This window comes from Ovis aries, chromosome 14, assembly GCF_016772045.2.
Source record: "Ovis aries strain OAR_USU_Benz2616 breed Rambouillet chromosome 14, ARS-UI_Ramb_v3.0, whole genome shotgun sequence".
NCBI classification, from domain to species: domain Eukaryota; kingdom Metazoa; phylum Chordata; class Mammalia; order Artiodactyla; family Bovidae; genus Ovis; species Ovis aries.
This window is the reverse complement of record NC_056067.1, coordinates 50732462-50751029: the sequence shown is the minus strand read 5'-3', so window position 1 is coordinate 50751029 and position 18568 is coordinate 50732462. Positions and strand designations below refer to the sequence as shown.

The window sequence follows — 18568 nt, the reverse complement described above, 5'->3', positions numbered from 1 at the left end:
GATTGCAAGGGAGGTCCCCAGCAATGAGATTTGAATTCAGGAATCTGAATTCATTCTAAGATTCCAGACTTGTTTTTTTAATTGGTGAAAAAAAATTGCTCAGGCCTTACTTCTGAACATTCAACAGAAGTAAAGCCTTCCCCTCCCAGGCACACACACGGCCACCCCACACCCTGAGTTCCCCACCACCTTTCCCAAGATAGGGACCAAGGAGAGCAGGCAGTGTTTCTCTCTGTACAGTTTTTCATTTTTTATTTTTTGATGTTGTTCAGATGAATGACACACTCAAGTTACAAAAATGGGGCCTTAAAAGAAGCACATTGTACAATGAACAAGCAGATTGGAGTTAAGAACACTGAAACGCTAACCCGCTACCACGAGAAGAGACAGGGAGGGGGGTCCAGGGTGGAAGGGGAGGGGCTACACAGGGGACAAACAGAACTGAAAGGGGGGCTAACCTGGTGAGGATGGAGGAGAGGCGGGCCTCCTCCAGGGCCTGCTCCATGTCTGGATGAGACTCCTTGGTCTCCCTTGCCCACTACTAGCCACCTCTTCCCCTCCCCATTCGAACCTAGTCTTTCAAAGGGGAGAGACACCCACCTCAGAAAGGGCTGAACTAGTTTCATCTTCACAAGGTGGGGTGGTCACCTTGGAACAGCCTTGGATTTGGGAGGTGAAGGTGGCAGCAGTGACATGAGAAGCCAGAAAGGAGCCGGCAGAGAGGAACTGACCGAAGATCAGGCTCCTGCTTCTCTCCAGACTCCTCGCCCCTTCCCCACCCTACCATGATCCAAAGGGCCTCTCCATAAGTGGCTGAGAGGCCCCCAGTCACCCTGCAGTCATATAAATAAATAAATACTGAGCCCCTGGGCTTGGGGGGACAGGTTGGGGGAGGGACAGCAGGGACAGGAAAGGAGAGGAAGGGGAGGCAGAGGGGAGGGGTCACAGACATAGTAAATAGTTGTCTCCATCCCAGCAACGCTTCTCTCTGGATTTTTCTCTCCTTTTTGTGTTTGTTTAACAAGGAGCTAACATGTCAAGGACAAATACTTAAAAATATACATTATTTTTTCTTTTGTTCCCCTTTCTCATCGTCATCTTGCTTTGGAGACTGCTGAGGTCAAAGTTCAAACCGCATGAAGGAACTGCGGCTTGGAGTTTTTGTGTTTTTTTTTTTTTAATTTTTATTTTTTAATTTTTTTCACTTTTTTTTCCAACGTATAAAAAGGTAGCGGAGTTGTCTGTGGGTTTTTTTTTTAATGGTTAAATCTTTGGTTTGTTTCTTTTTTCTCTTGGAGGCCTTTATCTCTCGCACTTGCCTTTCCCACTCAGAGGCCAGTGGGGGCCCGCGTGTCTCAGTCTTGCTCAGTCCGTCTCACTCTCTCTCTCACTCAGTTCTCCCTACCCTGGGCTAAAGGGAGAGAGGCACCCTGGGGTTTGGGTTGGGGGAGGAGATCTAGCCAGGTCAAGAGGTGCCCTCACCACATGGCTAGTCCCTTACCCCATCTTCCCAGGGTGCAGGGCTTGGAGAGCCTCTCTTGGCCTTCCCCAGGGAGGAGACCTGCGGGAAACTCAGAGCCTTACCCTCCTCCTGGTCGTAGCCCCAGGTCATACAGAGCCTTGGTTCTTCACTGCCACTGACCCCGCCTCCCCTCCCCTAGTCTTTCCTCCCACTCCCAGCCCCTGCCTTCCCAGAAGAGGCCAGAGAGAGGTGTTTTAGTTACTGGCATTTTTTTTTTTTTTTTGGCACAATTAAAAGGTCCACCGTTAGGTAGACCCAGTCTCTGTCCCTCCCTTGAGTAAGGAGGTCAGGGTTGGGGAGGAGAAATTCAGAGGGCTCCCACTTTCTCCAGTCCACTCATCCTTCTTCCTAGCCCAGGCCCCTGGCCCCCCACCTCAGACATCTCCCCTAGCCCAGAACCTGGCCTGGGGTCTCCTTCCCCAACCCCACATAAAGTTCCCCAGCCCCCCAACTCTCTCGCTTGCACACAGACACACGGACACAGGCTCTGTACAGACCACAAAATAAAAACGATGAGATAGTTTTGTTTCCCGGAGTCGAGACGGGAGGCTGGAGTGGAAGGGGCAGAGGGAGGTGGGGGGCATGAATTCCCCCATCACCTTCCTAACCCTGGCTCCCTCAGCCCCCCAGCCCCTTGCCCTGGCTGGCCCCCAGCCAACGATATTTGGTTTCCATTTTTTAACATTAAAGTTCTATGAGGTATTTGGTGCCTTATCTCGAGTCCTCGGGGGAGGGGGGCCCAGGGGGGAGACCTGGGGCACACTTGCCCCTCCCTCCCTCCCACCCCCTTCCCAATATTTGGTTTCACAGCTGTAGTTAAAGCTTGGGATTTGGTTATTTTTTCCCCCTCCCAGGAATTTTCTCTTGTTTTTTCTTTTCCCAGATAATGGGGGTTGGATGGGGAGGGTCCCCACCACCCTGGCTGCATGGGGGTCCCTCCACCAACGTCAGGGCGTCGGCCCATCCCTGCCCCCTGCTTCCTCCTCTCCTCTGCCCACTTCCTACTGGGGTGGAGGAGCAGTCCGGGAGGCAGGACTTGATGGGGAGGAAGCAGGATGAAGTGGGTGGTGGTTGAGTCCTGGATTTTCTTTCCTTTTTTTTTCTTTTTTTCTTTTTCTTTTTTTTTTCTTTTCTATTTTTTGGTCTAGAATTATAGTTTATTGAGTCATCTCCACCATGCCTTCCATGCTGCCTGTCTTCTCGGAGGGGTTTTTGGTTGCAATTCCTTTCACTTGGCTCTGCTCAAACGTCCTTCCTATCCATTCAGGAGCCCTTGGCCCCATCTCCACCCTTGGGCTAGGGCCCAGGCCCGCTAGCCAGTCCCTTCTCTTCAGGAAATAAAAACGGACAAACTCAGAGGTAGGGTAAGGGCAGGGAGTCGGTTCAGCGGAGATGCTTACATTCTGGCGAGGATGGGTCGACCGCATGCCAGGCCCCATCGGTGCCAGGGTGGGAGGGGCAACCGCTCCACCACTTCCCAGACAAGGCACCCCGAGACCCCTGAAACAGCCGAGTCTCTGCTGCCTCCATGGCCCAGCCCGAAAGTTTCATTTCCCAGGTGGGAGAAGGGAGACAAGAAAGAAAGTGAGAACGCTGAGGCCTCGGGGCCCAGGGTGGCATCTGAGGCTCCGTCTGCCTCTCCTGGGAGTGTCCGGCAGCCCCGCCAGTCTCCTGGGGCTCTCCCCTCCCTCTGCGCCTGCCCAGCCAGGGGCGGGGGCCACTCTGATTTCAATGGCTCGCGTCCTTCACAGCAACACTTTGGTTTGAGGAGAGACACAGAAACAAGGAGATGGAGAGAGGTGAGAGGCGATGAGGAAGAGGGAGGGACAGCCGAGAGAGAGGAGGAGAGAGGGGAGAGGACAGACCGAAGAGAACAGAAGGGCTCAAAAGGAGGAATCAAACCACCCAAAAGTTTGTTAGTTTTCCTTCGTCCATTCCTTTTTGCTTTCTCATTTCTTTTTTCCTGTTTTTTCTTAAAGCTTTTTCAGTTGATTGGGAGGGGGGGCGGGGAGCTTGGGGCTCTTCACCCCAGTCCCTGACACCCTTTCTCAGCCCTGCCCACCCGCTTCCATCTGCCCTGGCTGAGGGACAGGCCTGGCCCCAGCCGCCCCCTCCAGCTTTCCCGAAGACGACGTCCATGAGGTATTTGTGAAGAGAAAGAAGCATCCATCCTTCCATCCGCCTTGGGGACCAAAGGCCTGGACCACTGGTGCAGGGGCCTGGCTCCACCTCGCGGCTCCTTCTTATTCGTTGAAGAGTCCTCGTCTTCTTTCCCTTAAATATATATATATCTATAAATTCTTTCTTTTTTCCTAGTTTTAATTTATTGTTTGGTTTTTTTGTGGTTTTTTTTTTTTTGGTTCAAAACTCTGTTGGCCTCCCCAGTAGCAGGAGGGCAACATGGCTCCCAGCAGCGTCTCTCCTCTTCCATCGAGATGTGCCCGGGGCTGGGCAAACATGAGGTCCAGCCAAGACTCGAGGGAGGTCTCATGGGAGTGGTGGTCACCAGAGCGCCCACTCGGATGGGGACCACGGGCCGTGGCATTGTCCCTGCCACACCGACCCTGATGGGGATGCCATCTGGAGGAACCCCACCACTGGGGTGCGTGCGTGTGTGCGTGTGGGGTGGAGGGGGCAGGGAGAGGCATCTGCCAGGATCGGAGGGGCACAGGGCGGGAAGAGCAAGGTGAGTTCTCTTTTTGGTTTCTGGTCAAAAATGTCGAAGAACGTGAAGGATCCCACGGATAGGCACTGGAATATGAATTTTTTTTTTTTCTTTAAGGGAAACTGACAGACGAGGATGGAAAAAAAGACAACTTGAATGCCCTCACCTTCTCCTCTCTTGCCTGAAACTTCCTCCTTCCCTTGGACCAGGGATAGTGGGAGGTTCCAGAACAGAGGAGGGTGATGGGTGGGCAGGGTGGGGTGGAGTAGGGGGAACATGTGAGAGCTAGAGCTTGGCAAAATGGCCTAGCCCACCCTTCAAAGGGAAAGGGTGGGGGAGGTACAAGGGCTGAAAAGTCATCCCAGGCCTGGCCTTGAACTCTCCCCTGGGTCAGGGAGGGAGGAGGTTAAAGCGAGACCCCCTGCCAGGGCGGGGAGAGCTGGGGGCCGGGAGAGAGGGGGAGACACAGGACAGGGACACATTCTGTTGAGCACGACGCTAAAAATTCTGTACATCCTTTGGATGAAGCTACTGAATATTTGGTGTAAGGTTGTTCAGGCCCTTTCTCTTTCACCTTCTGGAAAAGAATACTTGGTGGGTGGTTCTGAGCCCACCCCCTCCACCACAGGCTGTGCCCTGTCTTGGCTGGCCCAGGGCAGGGGGTACAGGCTGGGAGGCTGGCACATTCTCTTTTTCCTTCTCTGGCCCCCGCCCCCCCCACGGGGGAGCCCTGGCCCTACAGCCAGGGGTCGTGTAAGGTCCGCCCTGCTGAGGCTGCTCCGCCCCTGGCTGGGTTCTTATTTGGTGTCGTAGCAGTGAGGGTGAGCACATTGAGGTCTGGCTCCAGACTGGTATTTGGTTTGTTTGGTTTGGTGAGGAATTTTTTGTTTGTTTTTTGGTTTTTGTTTTCAATGTTTGTTTGTTTTTCACTTCTGGTTCCTTTGGGGCAGCTGGTTTCTTTGTGATTATTTTTGGTTTTCTTTTTTCTGTTGGTTGATTTCTTTTCTTTTTTTTTCTTTTTGGTTTGTTGGTTGGTCTTTTGTTTTTAATTTTTTGGTCTTTCCTCCCTTGTCACTCCTGCTCCGAGGACCCTCGGTGCCCCCACCGCCGGCCTCCTCGCCTGCTTCCCAGGCGGGGCACGGAGCCGGGGGGGGGGGCTAGGGGGGGTCAGAGGAGTCGGAGGGGAGGCATGGCGGGCCCTCACTCGGGCTTGGACCCTACCTCGGGTCCCCCTGGGCCTCCAGGGGTCTGTGCTGCCGTCTCACTGCAGGTAGAGGAGGACGAGGAGGAGGACGAGGAGGAGGACGAGGAGAGGCCAGGAGACTTGCTGGAGATGGAGGCTGCCACGGCCGCAGCAGCTGCCGAGACCAGGCCCACGCCAGGCGGGGCGCTGAGCAGGGGCAGCCCAGCGTGGTTCAAGAAGAGCGGTGAGGTCACCAGGCCTGGGCTCCCTGGGGCTGCGCCAGCCGCCCCCAGCACCAGGTTCCCGCTGCTGTCAAGGCTGGTAAGGGGCAGGGTTCCACCAGAGGCCAGGGCTGGGAGGGAGAGAGAGAGAGGTTGGGCTGGGCGTGCCTTCCAGCATCCCGCCCGCAGTGCCCTCTGTCCTCCCATCTGACCCATGGACCCCGTCAGCACCCCTCACACCTTCCCCAGAGGTGAGATGGGTATGAAGAGATGAGCGATGCAGTGAGCGAGGGCAGGACGGCATGGCTGGAGCAGCAATGGGGGGGCTCCAGGCCCCGGGGGACGGGGCTGGTGACAATGGGAGTGACCTAAGGCAGCACGCACCTTGGATAGTGGCCAAAGGGTTGTTGCTCATGAGGGCTGGACTCAGCCCGGAGCTCAACCCCACCATTGTGCTTCTGCAAGAGGCAAAGCAGAGGCATTAGCGGGGCAGAGACCCTCCCGCCGGATCGGAGCCGCAGCTCCCCACCCTGGAAGCAGCAGCGACCCTGCTTTTCCCCACAGCCTCCTACCTGCTGCTGCCCACTTACCCCGTGCTGGGGCTCAGGCCCGACAAGCCGATGGCTGAGTGGCTGCCTTGAGGGCTGGGATTTGTGCTGTTGGTGGTGGCCGGGGGTGGGGGGGTGACAGAGGGGATGGAATTGAGGGGGGGCGCGGCCCCGCCTCCAGCCCCACCCCCTCCAGCTGTCCGGCTGGGGTGGAGTGTCCCCACAGCTGAGGATAAGGTAGTAACTGCCAGAGAGAGACAAAGAGATGGAGACTTCAGCTTCCACTCGTCCTCCACTGAGGTCGACGCCTACCCAATCCCTCAGCCTCTCCTCAGTCAGAACACATTTAGGCCTCTTGCCCTTTTGTCCTACAGCCTCTGCCACAGTGACAGTAATCCCAGCACAAGCGGCAGCCACCCACTGGGCCTCTGCCCTGAGCCCAGAGTGCTTTCACACCCTGCTTATCCAGCCCTGAATCTCACCTCTGGGTCCCCTTGTACAAAGAACCAGGGGTGCCCAGAGGACAGACCCCTATGGCTCCCTCTAGGGGCCAGGAAGGGGGGTGCAGCTGAGGCTGAGAGCGCAGAGCGCAGACTCAGGTCAGACACCTGGGACAACAATCGCCAGCTTTGCAACATTGCAGCTGTGCCCTTGGGTGAGTACCTTCACCTCTCTGGCCTTCAGTTCCCTCATCTGGAAAATGGGGAAAATAACATAATCTATCTTATAAAATGGGTGTGAAGTCAACACTCAATATAAAGAGTTTAGACCTAGTTAAACTGTTACTACTTCATAAACTTCCACTTACTATTTCTTAACCTGAGGGGGAACAATTTGGCGTTTGTTTTTATATTATTTTTATATATGGTGTTAAACATGCCCTACCCCCAGGAAGGGGGCTTCCCAGGTGGCGCTAGAGGTGAAGAACCCACCTGCCAATGCAGGAGACCTAAGAGACGCCGGTTCGTTCTCTGGGTCGGGAAGATCCCTTGGAGGAGGGCAGGGCAACCCACTCCAGTATTCTTGCCTGGGAAATCCCATGGACAGAGGAACCTGGCGGGCTACAGTCCATGAGGTCACACAGAGTTGGACACGACTGAAGCAACTTAGTAAGCACGCGGCCCAGGAAGGAACAAAGGAAGGCTTTGGGTACAAAAGCATGCATATGCGTATGTGCATATACACTTCTGTATGTCTATATTCGTGGATGTAGCTTCTGTATATATGATACATTCACAATCGTTTTACAACTGAGACTCAGAGAGGTAGGGTTGCTCCTGGAGTTCACAGTTTCTAAATGCCAGAATCAGAACCCAGGCACATCACCTTTATCAGCCTCCTGCTTCTCTCCTATGAAACTATGGAGCAGATGAAGCCTGAGCCACTCTGGCAGTTAGCGGTGAGTCTGTCCTCTTCCCCATCCCCCACCTCCAGGCTCCGTCTCGAGGCCCAGAGATGCCCTGAGACACTGTGCCCTTGAGGACCTCAGGCTCGAGCCTGCCCTGCGTTCTCCCAGCACCCTGTCACTGCCCACCGCCCCCTCTGACCTGTTGTGCTCAGACTGCTGGAAGCTTGGGACAATGGCAGGGTCCCGGCGCCCCCTTGCGGTGTGACCTGGGGAGAGAGGAGAGAAGGCACTGTCTTCCGGCAGCTCCCCCGTGCTCCCTGTGGGTCTTGCACCTGTGCCTCCAGGGTGGGGAAAGGGGCTGTGGTTGCAAGGCTGTGTTTCTCTCATGCCAGGGGCTTTCCATCAGCTTTCGCCACATTTGCCCTAGGTGATCCTAGGCCACTGACAGTCATTCCCTGCCTCTCCTCAGATGCTGTCCCACTGCAGGTCTGAAGTATGCGTGTCTCTGCACATGCTCATGGTGGGGTGCGGGTGGTTAGGAGCATAAGGTGTATCTCTGCATCACTGTGTTGAGACGTTATATTGCTTGATTTTGGGGAGACCATTCACCAGTCTCCTTCTTAGCCTCCCTGCCTCCAGTCTCATCCTAATTCCAGAAGCCTCACTGTAAATGTGAGCCAGTCCCTCTAAGGCTCCAAACTCATCCTGGGTGCCTTACTGCCTGTGGTTCAGGATAACGCTCCTTCAGCACTGGACTTGGTATCTGGCCCTTGCCTATCCTCCACCCCTCCCCCACACTCATTCATAAACATTCCAGCTCCAACCACACTAAACTGCACTGGAGTTTGTTGAACTGGGCTCAGCACACTCTGGCTTCTAGGCCTTTGTGCACACAGATCCCTCTGCCTGTCCATCACGTGGCTGGCTCACTCTCTCTTGTCCTCATGACTCAGCTCAGAGGGTCCCTCCTTCCTTCACATCCTCTGGGCCCCTTGCCCCTCTCTGTAGTGTCACACCTTCCACTCTAGGTGGGAGAAAGGGATGTCCTGTGCACAAGCAGGGCTGTACTGACGCCCCTGCCAGGGTCTGAGTGGTGGTCAATCTGCGTGAGGGGGGATCTCTACCTTGGGTCGTCCCCGTGTGGCTGCACCTTGGGACAGTTGTGTGTGTGGCCATGCCAGCGTGTGCCGGTGGTGCCTGGATCTCCAGCAGAGCAGTGTGTGCTGTGTGACAGCCTGTCCCCAAGGGTGGCTCTCCCTGCCTCCACCCATTCTGGGAACACTGTGGACAACCAGGCAGGTTGTGCTTCACACAAGGTGCCAGCCAAGGGGTGAGGGTGTGCCAGAGCTTGGAGACCCCCTCCTCCCCGCGCGGGGCTCTTGGTACCAGGTGGGGGCTGTAGCTGGCCGGCTTGCCCGGGCTGGGCAGCATGGGGGCCGCGCTGCAGGGGTTGATGCGTTTCTCCTTCTGGCGCCGGTTGCAGAACCAGACGCGGATTACTTCCTTCTCCATGTGCAGCTGCTCTGCGATCAGCAGGATCTCCTCTGAGGTAGGCTTCTGGTTCTGCGGACAGAGGGCTCGTCAGCCCCGGACGCACCCTCCAGCCAGCCCTCGGGGCCGCCCAGGGGTGGGACCTCACCGCTAGAAAACTCTTCTCTAAGGCGAAGCGGACGTTTGTCTCGATGCTGGTCCTCTTCTTGCGTCTCCGTCCGGGGAGCCCGTCGAAACCCAGGCTGGGGCTGCTCAGCTGGTTGGGGCTGGGCAGGCTTGAGTCCACAGACATAGTCTCTGTGTCCGGGAGAAGATGGGGGCGTGAGATGGAGCCTCCCCTGGCCCGCCGACCGTAGAGGAACCCCAGCCCAAGTCCCACCTGCGTCATTGAGCCACTTCTCCAGGAGGGGCTTGAGTTTGCACATGTTCTTGAAGCTCAGGTTGAGGGCCTCGAAGCGGGAAATGGTCGTCTGGCTGAAGTCGTTGCCATAGAGCTTGCCCATGGCCAGGCCCACATCACCCTAGGCCGGTGGGGCGGGGAAGGGACGGCGGTCAGGGCTGGGCACAAGGCTCAGCCCCGCCCACCATCTAACCCCACCCCAACCCCACCCATTAGATGATTCTGCCCCCTTCACCCCGCCCACTAGACTCCTACGCTCCCTGCCCCTCACTCTGCCACCATCTAGCCACGCCCTCTACTCCGCCCACCAGATAACGAGGCCCCACCCCTCCCGCCACCAGAGGGTCCCGCCGCCTGTCCTGGCGGGCAGCCTCAGACCTGTGTGAAACCCAGCTTAATGCGGCGTTGCTTGAAGGTGCGAGCGAACTGCTCCAGCTCCTCCAGATCACTGGGCTCCTCGGGATGGGATGGTGGCTCCAAGCATTTGGGGGGCTGCGGGTGTGAGAGGTGCGGGTCGGGCAGCGTGGGGCGGGTCACGGCCTGGTGGGGCGGGCAGGTGGGTGGGATGTAGGGCCGAGGACCAGGATGGGGCTCAGCCTTGGCTTCTGTCCCCTCCCTCCCTCCCTGCCATCCAGACTCTCCCTGCAGACTCCCCTCCACCCGCCCCAGGTGGCTCCTCCCCACTCATGGCCAATCAAGCTGACCTCTGCTGCCCCACAAGGGCGCTCTCACTGCCCGAAATTCTCTGCACATTCCCTCCTGGCCTGCAGACTCCCATAAGGAGCTGCCATCTCCTTCCACCAAAGGCTCTTTCCACAGGGGTTCACGGTTTTAGCCTCCTTTCAGGCAGGAAATCCAAGGACTGGCTCTGCTATCCAGTTGCTAGGGACTCAGGGAAATTTCTTAATCTTCCTGGGCCTCAGTTTCTCCCTCCGCGGAATGGAAACAATCATGGCTACCCTACCTACCCCACGGGGTTGTTGGGAGAATCAGGTTTAAAATGACTAGGCTGCAAATAAAGTAAAATTTAAAAAAAAAAATAGGGAGGGACACTAGGGAGATTTACAAGGAGGCAGCAGTTCTCTCTGGAATGCTTCATTTCCCTAAAAATGAAACATCTAAACAGGTGATAGGTACAGGGATGCTGGACACACAAGTCCTTGATCCATTATCCAAAAACCTCGGGGCCAGATGTGTTTTAGAATTCAGAAATTTTTCAGGTTTTAGAAAGCCTGCATGGGGCATATATCACAGATAATATAAACTCTCCTCCAATTAGGGTCGAGGCATTACCCTATATTCAGACATATCAACAGCTGTCAGTTAAGGGGTGAACATCACACAAGAGGGATAAAGAAGTGACACACTGCCTCAATTCAGGTTAAGACAGGTTTTGCAGCCAAATGACTTCCGGTGCCCACATTACAAGATCAGCTTGATTTTCTGAGCATTTTGGATTCTAGTGTTGTAGCCAAGCCCTGTATTAGCATCTAAACTTTTCAGGTTTTCTGAAATAGTTTATATATTTTTTGAAAGGGCTGTTATGAAAAATAGGTAGGAGGGAACTTTGAAATTGTAATTACGAAAGAGTATTATCAAAGCTGGGGGCTTCCCGGGTGGCTCAGTGTCAAAGAATCTGCCTGTGATGCAAAAGACACAGGAGACGCAGGGAGTTCTATTCCTGGGTGGGGAAGATCCCCTGGAAGAGGGCATGGCAATCCACTCCAGTATTCTTGCCTGGAGAACCCATGGACGGAGGAGCCTGGCAGGCTATAGTTCATAGCGTCGCACAGAGTCAGACGGCAGAAGCAACTAAGCACGCACGCATGATCAAAGTTTAGAATGCAGGCAGCAAACTAAAAGAAAGGCCATGGGGACGAGACGGCCTGGAGAGCTCACACCATGCGGGAAGGGGCCTGTGCTCGTACCCTCTGAATGCAGATGCAGCCTTCCCATAGCTTCTGCCTTGTCAAAAGAAGCTGGGAATCTGGGAATTTTGTTGACAACTAACTCAATTTTTCAGTGAGTGTGGGCCACCGTTTGCAGTCTCTGGTCTGGAAAGGGGACATGAACCAACAGACGCCTTCCTCAGGGAACTGCCCCCCCACCCTACTTGGAGTGCTGGAGGAGATCTGAAGCATTTGTGATCTAAAGGCTTGTGAACCCCCTGAAATTTTGTTTTGTGCACTTGTGCCTTTTTGGGGCAGTGAGAGGTCAGACTCAAATCTTCCATCAGATTCTCCAAGGAACCCATGTGCCTGCAGGGGTCAAGAGCCACTGGTCTGGCTGACTTCCCTCATTCTGTGGAGGAGCAAACCAACTCAGACAGAGAGAGCAGCTTGCCTAGGGTCCCACAGCAAATCAGTGGCAGAACAGCGCTGGGCCCTGGGGCTCCCGACCCCCATCTTGGCCCCTGTGGCTGCAGGTGGGCCAAATGGGAAGCAGACCCTCACTCCTCCAACTTCACACCTTTCACCCACACCCTGAAGTACTCAGTAGACCGGTTACCTGTGTGGGCAGCCCTGCCCGGGGCTGGGAGGTCAGAAGAGCTCCCTGGGTTTGCTGAGGTAGCTGGAATAGATTTGGCGTTGGTAGCAGGCCTGGGGAGACAAGAGGGACCACACGGGGTGAGGGGGGACAGCGGGAGTCGTGTGGAGGCATTGGGGGAGGCCGTCCAGGGTAGAGGGTCTTACCTGGCTGACTCTGCTGGGCCTGCGGCAGCAGGAACTGAGCAGGTGGCTGGAGGTGGTGGCCTGGCACAAGCACCAGCTGCTGGAGCTGGAGGAGCTGCTGGATGTCCTGGCAGGGAGGAGGGCGGACAGAAAGACAGCCTGAGTCCTGGCCCGCTTCCTCTCTCGGCATCCCCCAAACCCCAAGTGGTGCTCCACAAGGCAGGCTGGCACTAGTCATCAAGGGATGGAGCACGGGTCGCTGGACACACCCCTGAGCTGAGGGCACCAGGGAGGCCTGAGCATCCTACATGTGTCATCACAGGAGAGCTCACTCTCTATTTACCTTTTCTTTCTTGGTGGGATATTTGCCTTGTCTTATATTCCCACAGAACAGATAGAATCACTTAAAAATGTAAATCAGACAGTCTTCCTTCCTTTTAAAACACTCCCAAGGCATATGATATCATGTCTGGAACTAGCTTTAAAATACTCCAGCCCCCAGTGACCAGACTCTTGAGAGTCCCTTGGACTCCAAGGAGATCAAACCAGTCAATTCTAAAGGAAATCAACCCTGAATATTCATTGCAAGGACTGGTGCTGAAGCTGAAGCTTTGGCCACCTGATGCAGAGACTTGACTCATTAGAAAAGACCCTGATGCTGGGAAAGCTTGAAGGCATGAGAAGGGGGCTCAACAGAGGATGAGATGGTTGAACTGGTTGGATGGCATCACCAACTCAGTAGACGTGAGTTTGAGCAAGCTCCAGGAGACAGAGAAGGACAGGGAAGCCTGGCATGCAGTCCATGGAGTTGCAAAGAGCTGGACACAACTTAGCAACCGAACAAGTAGCTGATTAAATTGGTACAATCACTTAGGAAAACTCTTTGGCATTGTTATGAGTTGAATTGTGTCGTTCCCCTCTTACCCCCCCCAAAAAAGATATGTTGGAATCCTAACCTCCCCAGAACCCCAGAGGGTGATGTTATTTGGAAATAGAGTCTTTGCAGATGATCATGTTAATGTGAGGTCATTAGGGTGGGCACTGATCCAATATGACTAGTATCCATATAATCTGGGGAGATTTGCAGACAGAGACAAACATGGATAGAGGAAAGATGACATGAAGAGATGCAGGGAGAAGGTGGTCATCTGCAAGCCAAGCAGAGAGGCCTGGAACAAATCCTTTTCTCCAGCCCTGAGGCGGAACCAACCTTGGCTACGCCTGGATTTTTAAGTTCCATTTGCATGTGTGGCTCAGAGCATATAGCACCTGCCTGCAGTGCAGGAGACCCAGGTTCGATCCCTGGGTCAGGAAGACCCCCTAGAGAAGGGAATGGCACCCAACTCCAGTATTCTTGCCTGTAGAATCTGATGGACAGAGGAGCCTGACAGGCTACAGTCCATGGGATCGCAAAGAGTTGAACACAACTGAGCCACTAACACTTTCACAGACCAAAAGGGATCTTTAGGGGCTTCTAGAGGCCTGGCCATATTCAGTTTCTTGATCTGAGTGCCTGTTAAATGGGTGTGCTCGGTTTGTGAGTCTCATTGAGCTGTATACTTATGATCTGTGTACTTCTCAGTAGTTTTCATTTTATATTTATTATTGTTTTGGCCACACTGTGTGGCTCATGGGATCTCAGCTCCCCAACCAGGGAATGAACCCAGGCTCAAGGAAGTGAAAGCCTGGAATCCTAGCCACTGGGACACCAGAGAACTCCCTGTCCTCTTTTCCTTAAAGGGCCCGGTGGCTCAGCCGTAAAGAATCTGCCTGGAATGTAGGAGACCTGGATTCGATCCCTGGTTTGGGAAGATCTGCTGGAGAAGGAAATGGCAACCTACTCTAGTATTCTTGCCTGGGAAATCCCTGGGACAGAGGAACCTGGCGGGCTACAGTCCATGGGCTTGCAAAGAGTTGGACACGACTGAGGGACTAAACACCTCACCCTTAGTAGAGCCTGGAAAGCCCCCGTTTAGTGCCCACTGAATTGAATCCAAAAAGTAAGGCCAGAAATAATCTTAGTAGTAGTATTGTTCTGATTTGGTATAACTCTCAGCTTATTTATTAGAATAAATAAGAATTAAAATATTTACTAACTCCTATCTCTCTGGGAGTGTGACTCTCAGGAGAAATCCCCCTTTATCACCAGAAGGCTGAAAAAGAGGTCTGCAGATTTCTTTCTGAATCAGCCAGGAGAGGGAAAAGATGGGGAAATGCATCGCAATTTGCGTGGGTCTCACAGTGAGGACTTGCATGAGAACCTAAACCAGTCCCCCACCCACCGTTACTCAGACCACAAACTGGGGGATCAGCCCTGATTTCTCCCTCTCTTATCCATCCAGTCTATCCATAAGTCCTACCAAAATGTTTTTCGTATCTTTTTTTGGCCGAGTGTCACAGCTTGCAGGTTCTTAATTCCCTGACGAGGGATCGAACCCATGACCCCTGCAGTGGAAGCACAAAGTCCTAACCACTAGACTGCCAGCGAAGTCCTCTACCAAAATTTTTTCTACACATTTTTGTGCTTTGAATGCTTCAATATCTGCCAAAATCTACCCTCCTTCCCAGAATTTAAAAAAAAAGTGCAACGTAAAATATACAGAACTTCAAAGCAAATCACTTATATTAAAATACAATCATCAAATATATTTTTGACTGTGATAAACAGTAATCAATGGGCTTCTTTGTTAACCCACTAAATAGGAGCAAGCAACAAGCTGAATGACTACTGTAATTTCAAAACAATGATTGAAAATTGTATTTTAAAAGATCTGCAAAACTGTAATAGAATATGGAAATATCTGTTCATTCCATAGGTGGCAAAGTCTAAGCCCTCCCAATACTGTGCTCCGCTGCCTTTATGCATGCCAGAAGGAAATGTTACGTTTTCAGTAAGAGGATAGTGAAAAGTGAGACGAAATTTTTTCCCATCCAAGTTCATGGACTCTCACCCCTGAATTCTATCCACAGACCCCTGTTGCGATGGTCTGTGGAACCCAGTTTCTTGTTCTTAAATATTAATAGAGGGAATTCCCTGGCAATCTGGTGGCCAGCATTCTGCGCTTTCACTGCTGGGGCCTGGGTTCGATCCCTGGTCAGGAGCAAAGAACTTGCAAGCTGCATGGCAGCCAAAACAAACAAAAAAATAAAGCCTCCACAACTTTCCATCAAATTTTTTTTTTAAACTGCCACACAGTTTTTGGGATCTTCGTTTCCTGACCAGGGAGTTCACATGAGGCAACTAAATATCCTGCCTGCTGCAATTAAGACCTGGCACAGCCAAATGAATACATACATCCATCCATTCATCCATATGTGGGAAAAAAGAACGAGAGAGATTCTGGGAAGAGCAGTGAGCTGCCGCAAGACCAAGGGTTAGCCAGTAGGGGGCGCCATTTCTCTACAACCTAGCGCCATCTGAACCGGCTCGCCCTGTGAAGCCACTTAGGGGCGTGTTAGAACCGACACAGGCCATGGAAAAGTTAGAGTAAGCGGAGGCATGCCTGCTAGACCCTCGCTGGGATATTAGTGGATCATCTGCTCTGTCCCTAACCTTCGAGAAAAACCAGAACAGAGGGCTAGCACAGCCTATCAAAGCTGAGAAAGAAAGGGCCACATTCTTGCTCATCGCTGTCATCTGATCACTCCCCTGCCCCAGAGCAGGGCGGTATAGGTGATAGACGAATTTTCAGAGAATGCATAGGATAAATCTTAGGACTGAAGGTGTCTGGGTGCCAACTGGCTGGGTTTTGCCACAGGTAGGATTTTGGCCGCAGACTGGGGGCAGAAAGACTGAGACAGGGTGGTTATATGACCTATGGGTGAACTGCAATGTAATCACCCACTGGGCTGGTTCCACCTGGTGGGGAGTAGGCAGCCTTGAGAAGGAACTAGAGGCACCAGGCCGAGCCCAGCAGGTGCAGCGCTTCACTCCACCGCACAGGCCAACTTCCCTGCCCCCCAAGACTGGCCTCCACACACACCGACAGCCACCCCAAGGGGAAGGTGTCAGCACGCACGTCTACACTGGCTTGTCCTCCCTGATAGGGCAAATTACAACCTGTTCTGGACACTGTGCTGCCAGGACATGAAGAGCCTGAAGTGAGGGCCAGGTGTGGAGGACAGGAAGGGATGGGGGCCGGGAGCTGTGCAGAGTACACTGCAGTGACTGTGTGAAAGCCTAGTGGAAGGGGCCACTTGGGGGGCAGGAAGCATCTGTCCTGGGGGCCCCCTGGGTGACACTGCACCCCCACCTGCTCAGAACAATATGGAGGGAGTTCCCACAGTGGGTGGGAAGGTCACCTGGGGGGTGCAAGGGTCCCTTTCATCTGAGAACCGTGGCGATTCGAGTCTTGGATGTTGTGCCTGCTTCCTCCTTTTTTAGGGTGGGGGCACATTTCACAGCTTGTGGGATCTTAGTTCTCCAACCAGGGTTCAAACTCGGGCCCTTGGCAGTGAGAGCACGTAGTCCTAATCACTGGCGTGTGTCCATGCACAGCAGCTCAGTCATGTCCAACTCTGAGACCCCAAGGTTTCTCTGTCCATGGGACTTTCCTGGCAAGAATACTGGAGTGGGTTGCCATTTCCTTCTCCAGGGGATCTTCCCGACCCAGGGATCGAATCTGTATCTCCTACATTGGCAGGAAGATTCTTTTACCTCGAAGCAACCAGGGAGACCCCTTAACCACTGCACCACCAGCGAATTCCTGAGTGACTTGGGGGTACACCAGCTCTCTGGGCTATACTGACTGGGGTAACAATGCAAGGTGTCCTGGAATACCTGGGCTCTGGAGCCAGCCAGACACCTGACTGTCCTTTACACACCTGAGACCACGGGCAGTTCTTTACCCTCTTTAAGCCTCAATTTATTCAAATGACACCTCAATAATTCTTATATGGGGCTGTTAAAGAATTAAATGAGACAAGGCATGTAGAACATTTAGCCTGATCCCTGATTCACTCAAGGGGTTCTCCTTAAACAGCAGTCATTTTTACTGAGTCATTTCTCTTGGGGCCTCAGTTTTTCACATATGTGTACATACCTGCTAAGTCGCTTCAGTTGTATCTGACTCTTTTGAGACCCCATGGACTGTAGCCCACCAGGCTCCTCTGTCCATGGGATTCTCCAGGCAAGAATACTGGAGTGGGTTGCCATTTCCTTCTCCAGGGAATCTTCCTGACTCAGGGATCGAACCCGTGTCTCTTATGTCTCCTGCATTGGCAGGTGGGTTCTTTACCACTAGGACCACCTGGATCGCTCTTTCATCTATAAAATGAGAGTAATAATGTCTAACTCTTCAGTGGGTTGTTTTGAGGCCTGAGTAATATTATTATCAAAGCATCTCGAAAACCAGAACATACTCCCCCAACACAAGCATTTGCTGGCACTGCACCCTCCCATCACCCGCCTCATGTCACCCCATGGGCTCTCGAGGGCAGGAGCCCCACGGGTCCATCCTCTTCCTGGAAACTGACAACTTTCAGCTCCTGCCCAGACTTTCCACCGAGCTTCAGCCTCTAATATCCATCTGCCTATTTGATGTCTTTACTTTTGGGTGATTAACAGACTCTCTAAACCCTACCATGTCCAAAGTGAAACTCCTGGTTCCTCAGCCCCGCCCTCCAAAACACCCTGTTCCTCCCCTGCCTTCCCCAGCTCAGGAAACCACCTCGCCACCACCCAGTCGCTGAAGCCAGAGTCCCAGGAGTCACCCTTGACCTATAGGATCCGTACAAAAGAGCATGCTGGACCCCACCTCCACCCTCATCACCTTCAGGGATGCCTGCAAGGGCTTCCCACTCGGCTCCTTGCTTCTAGTCCATTCTACCCAGAGCAGCTGAAGGAGCTTTGTAAAGGGTCAGTTGGGGCACATTCCTAACCTGCTTAGCACCCCCTACTGCCTCCCATCATACCCAGCACACCTTCCCAGCTCCTGGATCTTGCCTACGAGATGTTGCAAAAGCCAGTCCTGCCTGCCTCTGCCACGGCCCCTCACCTCCCACTTGTCTCCCACTCACTCTGTTTCACACATTTCACCTTCCTCTGTGTCCTGAACAAGTCAGGCCGGTTCCTGCCTCAGGACCCTTGCACCTGCTGTTGCCCTTTCCCAAGCTCTTCCACTGCCTTCATGCCTGACTCATTCAGGCCTTGGTTCTCAAAGGCCACCTTCTCAGTGAAGCTTTTCCTGACTATCCATTGAAAGTGACTTCCTCCTGCAGTTTGGGGAAGAATGGATACATGTGTATGTATGGCTGAGTCCCTTCACTGTTCACCTGAAACTATCACAACATTGTTAATCGGCCATACCCCAATACAAAATGCTTTCGATGTTAAAATAAATAAATAAGGGTTCGATCCCCGACCCAGTGTGTTGTGCAGCGCTGCAAAAAAAAAAAAAGTGGCTTCCTCCCCCTAGGGCAGCACCCTGTTTCATTTTCTTCATTACACTTATGCTAAAACCGTCTTGCTTTGCTGGTTTGTTGACTTGTTTACTATCTGTCTCTCCACTAGAACATAA

At 53.3% G+C, this 18568-nt stretch overlaps 1 protein-coding gene across 17 annotated transcripts in view; it reads right to left on the bottom strand.

The window, feature by feature from the left end:
- Window positions 1-225: 225 nt before the first annotated feature.
- The window catches only part of POU2F2 (POU class 2 homeobox 2), a 35435-nt gene continuing 17092 nt past the window's right edge, over window positions 226-18568 (bottom strand). For 4 of the 17 annotated variants that reach the window (XM_060398627.1, XM_060398624.1, XM_060398628.1 and 1 more), the window contains 11 exons: window positions 12072-12177; window positions 11887-11978; window positions 9757-9918; window positions 9358-9499; window positions 9127-9275; window positions 8874-9050; window positions 7687-7753; window positions 7072-7200; window positions 6182-6383; window positions 5976-6049; window positions 226-5722 (listed from right to left, as the gene is read on the bottom strand). In XM_060398627.1, coding sequence (XP_060254610.1) covers window positions 5388-5722; window positions 5976-6049; window positions 6182-6383; window positions 7072-7200; window positions 7687-7753; window positions 8874-9050; window positions 9127-9275; window positions 9358-9499; window positions 9757-9918; window positions 11887-11978; window positions 12072-12177 — 1635 coding nt within the window. In that variant the 3' untranslated portion in view covers window positions 226-5387. The remainder of the gene's footprint in view (window positions 5723-5975; window positions 6050-6181; window positions 6384-7071; window positions 7201-7686; window positions 7754-8873; window positions 9051-9126; window positions 9276-9357; window positions 9500-9756; window positions 9919-11886; window positions 11979-12071; window positions 12178-18568) is intronic. The other 13 variants (XM_042230955.1, XM_027978368.2, XM_042230956.1 and 10 more) reach the window with 9 other exon arrangements.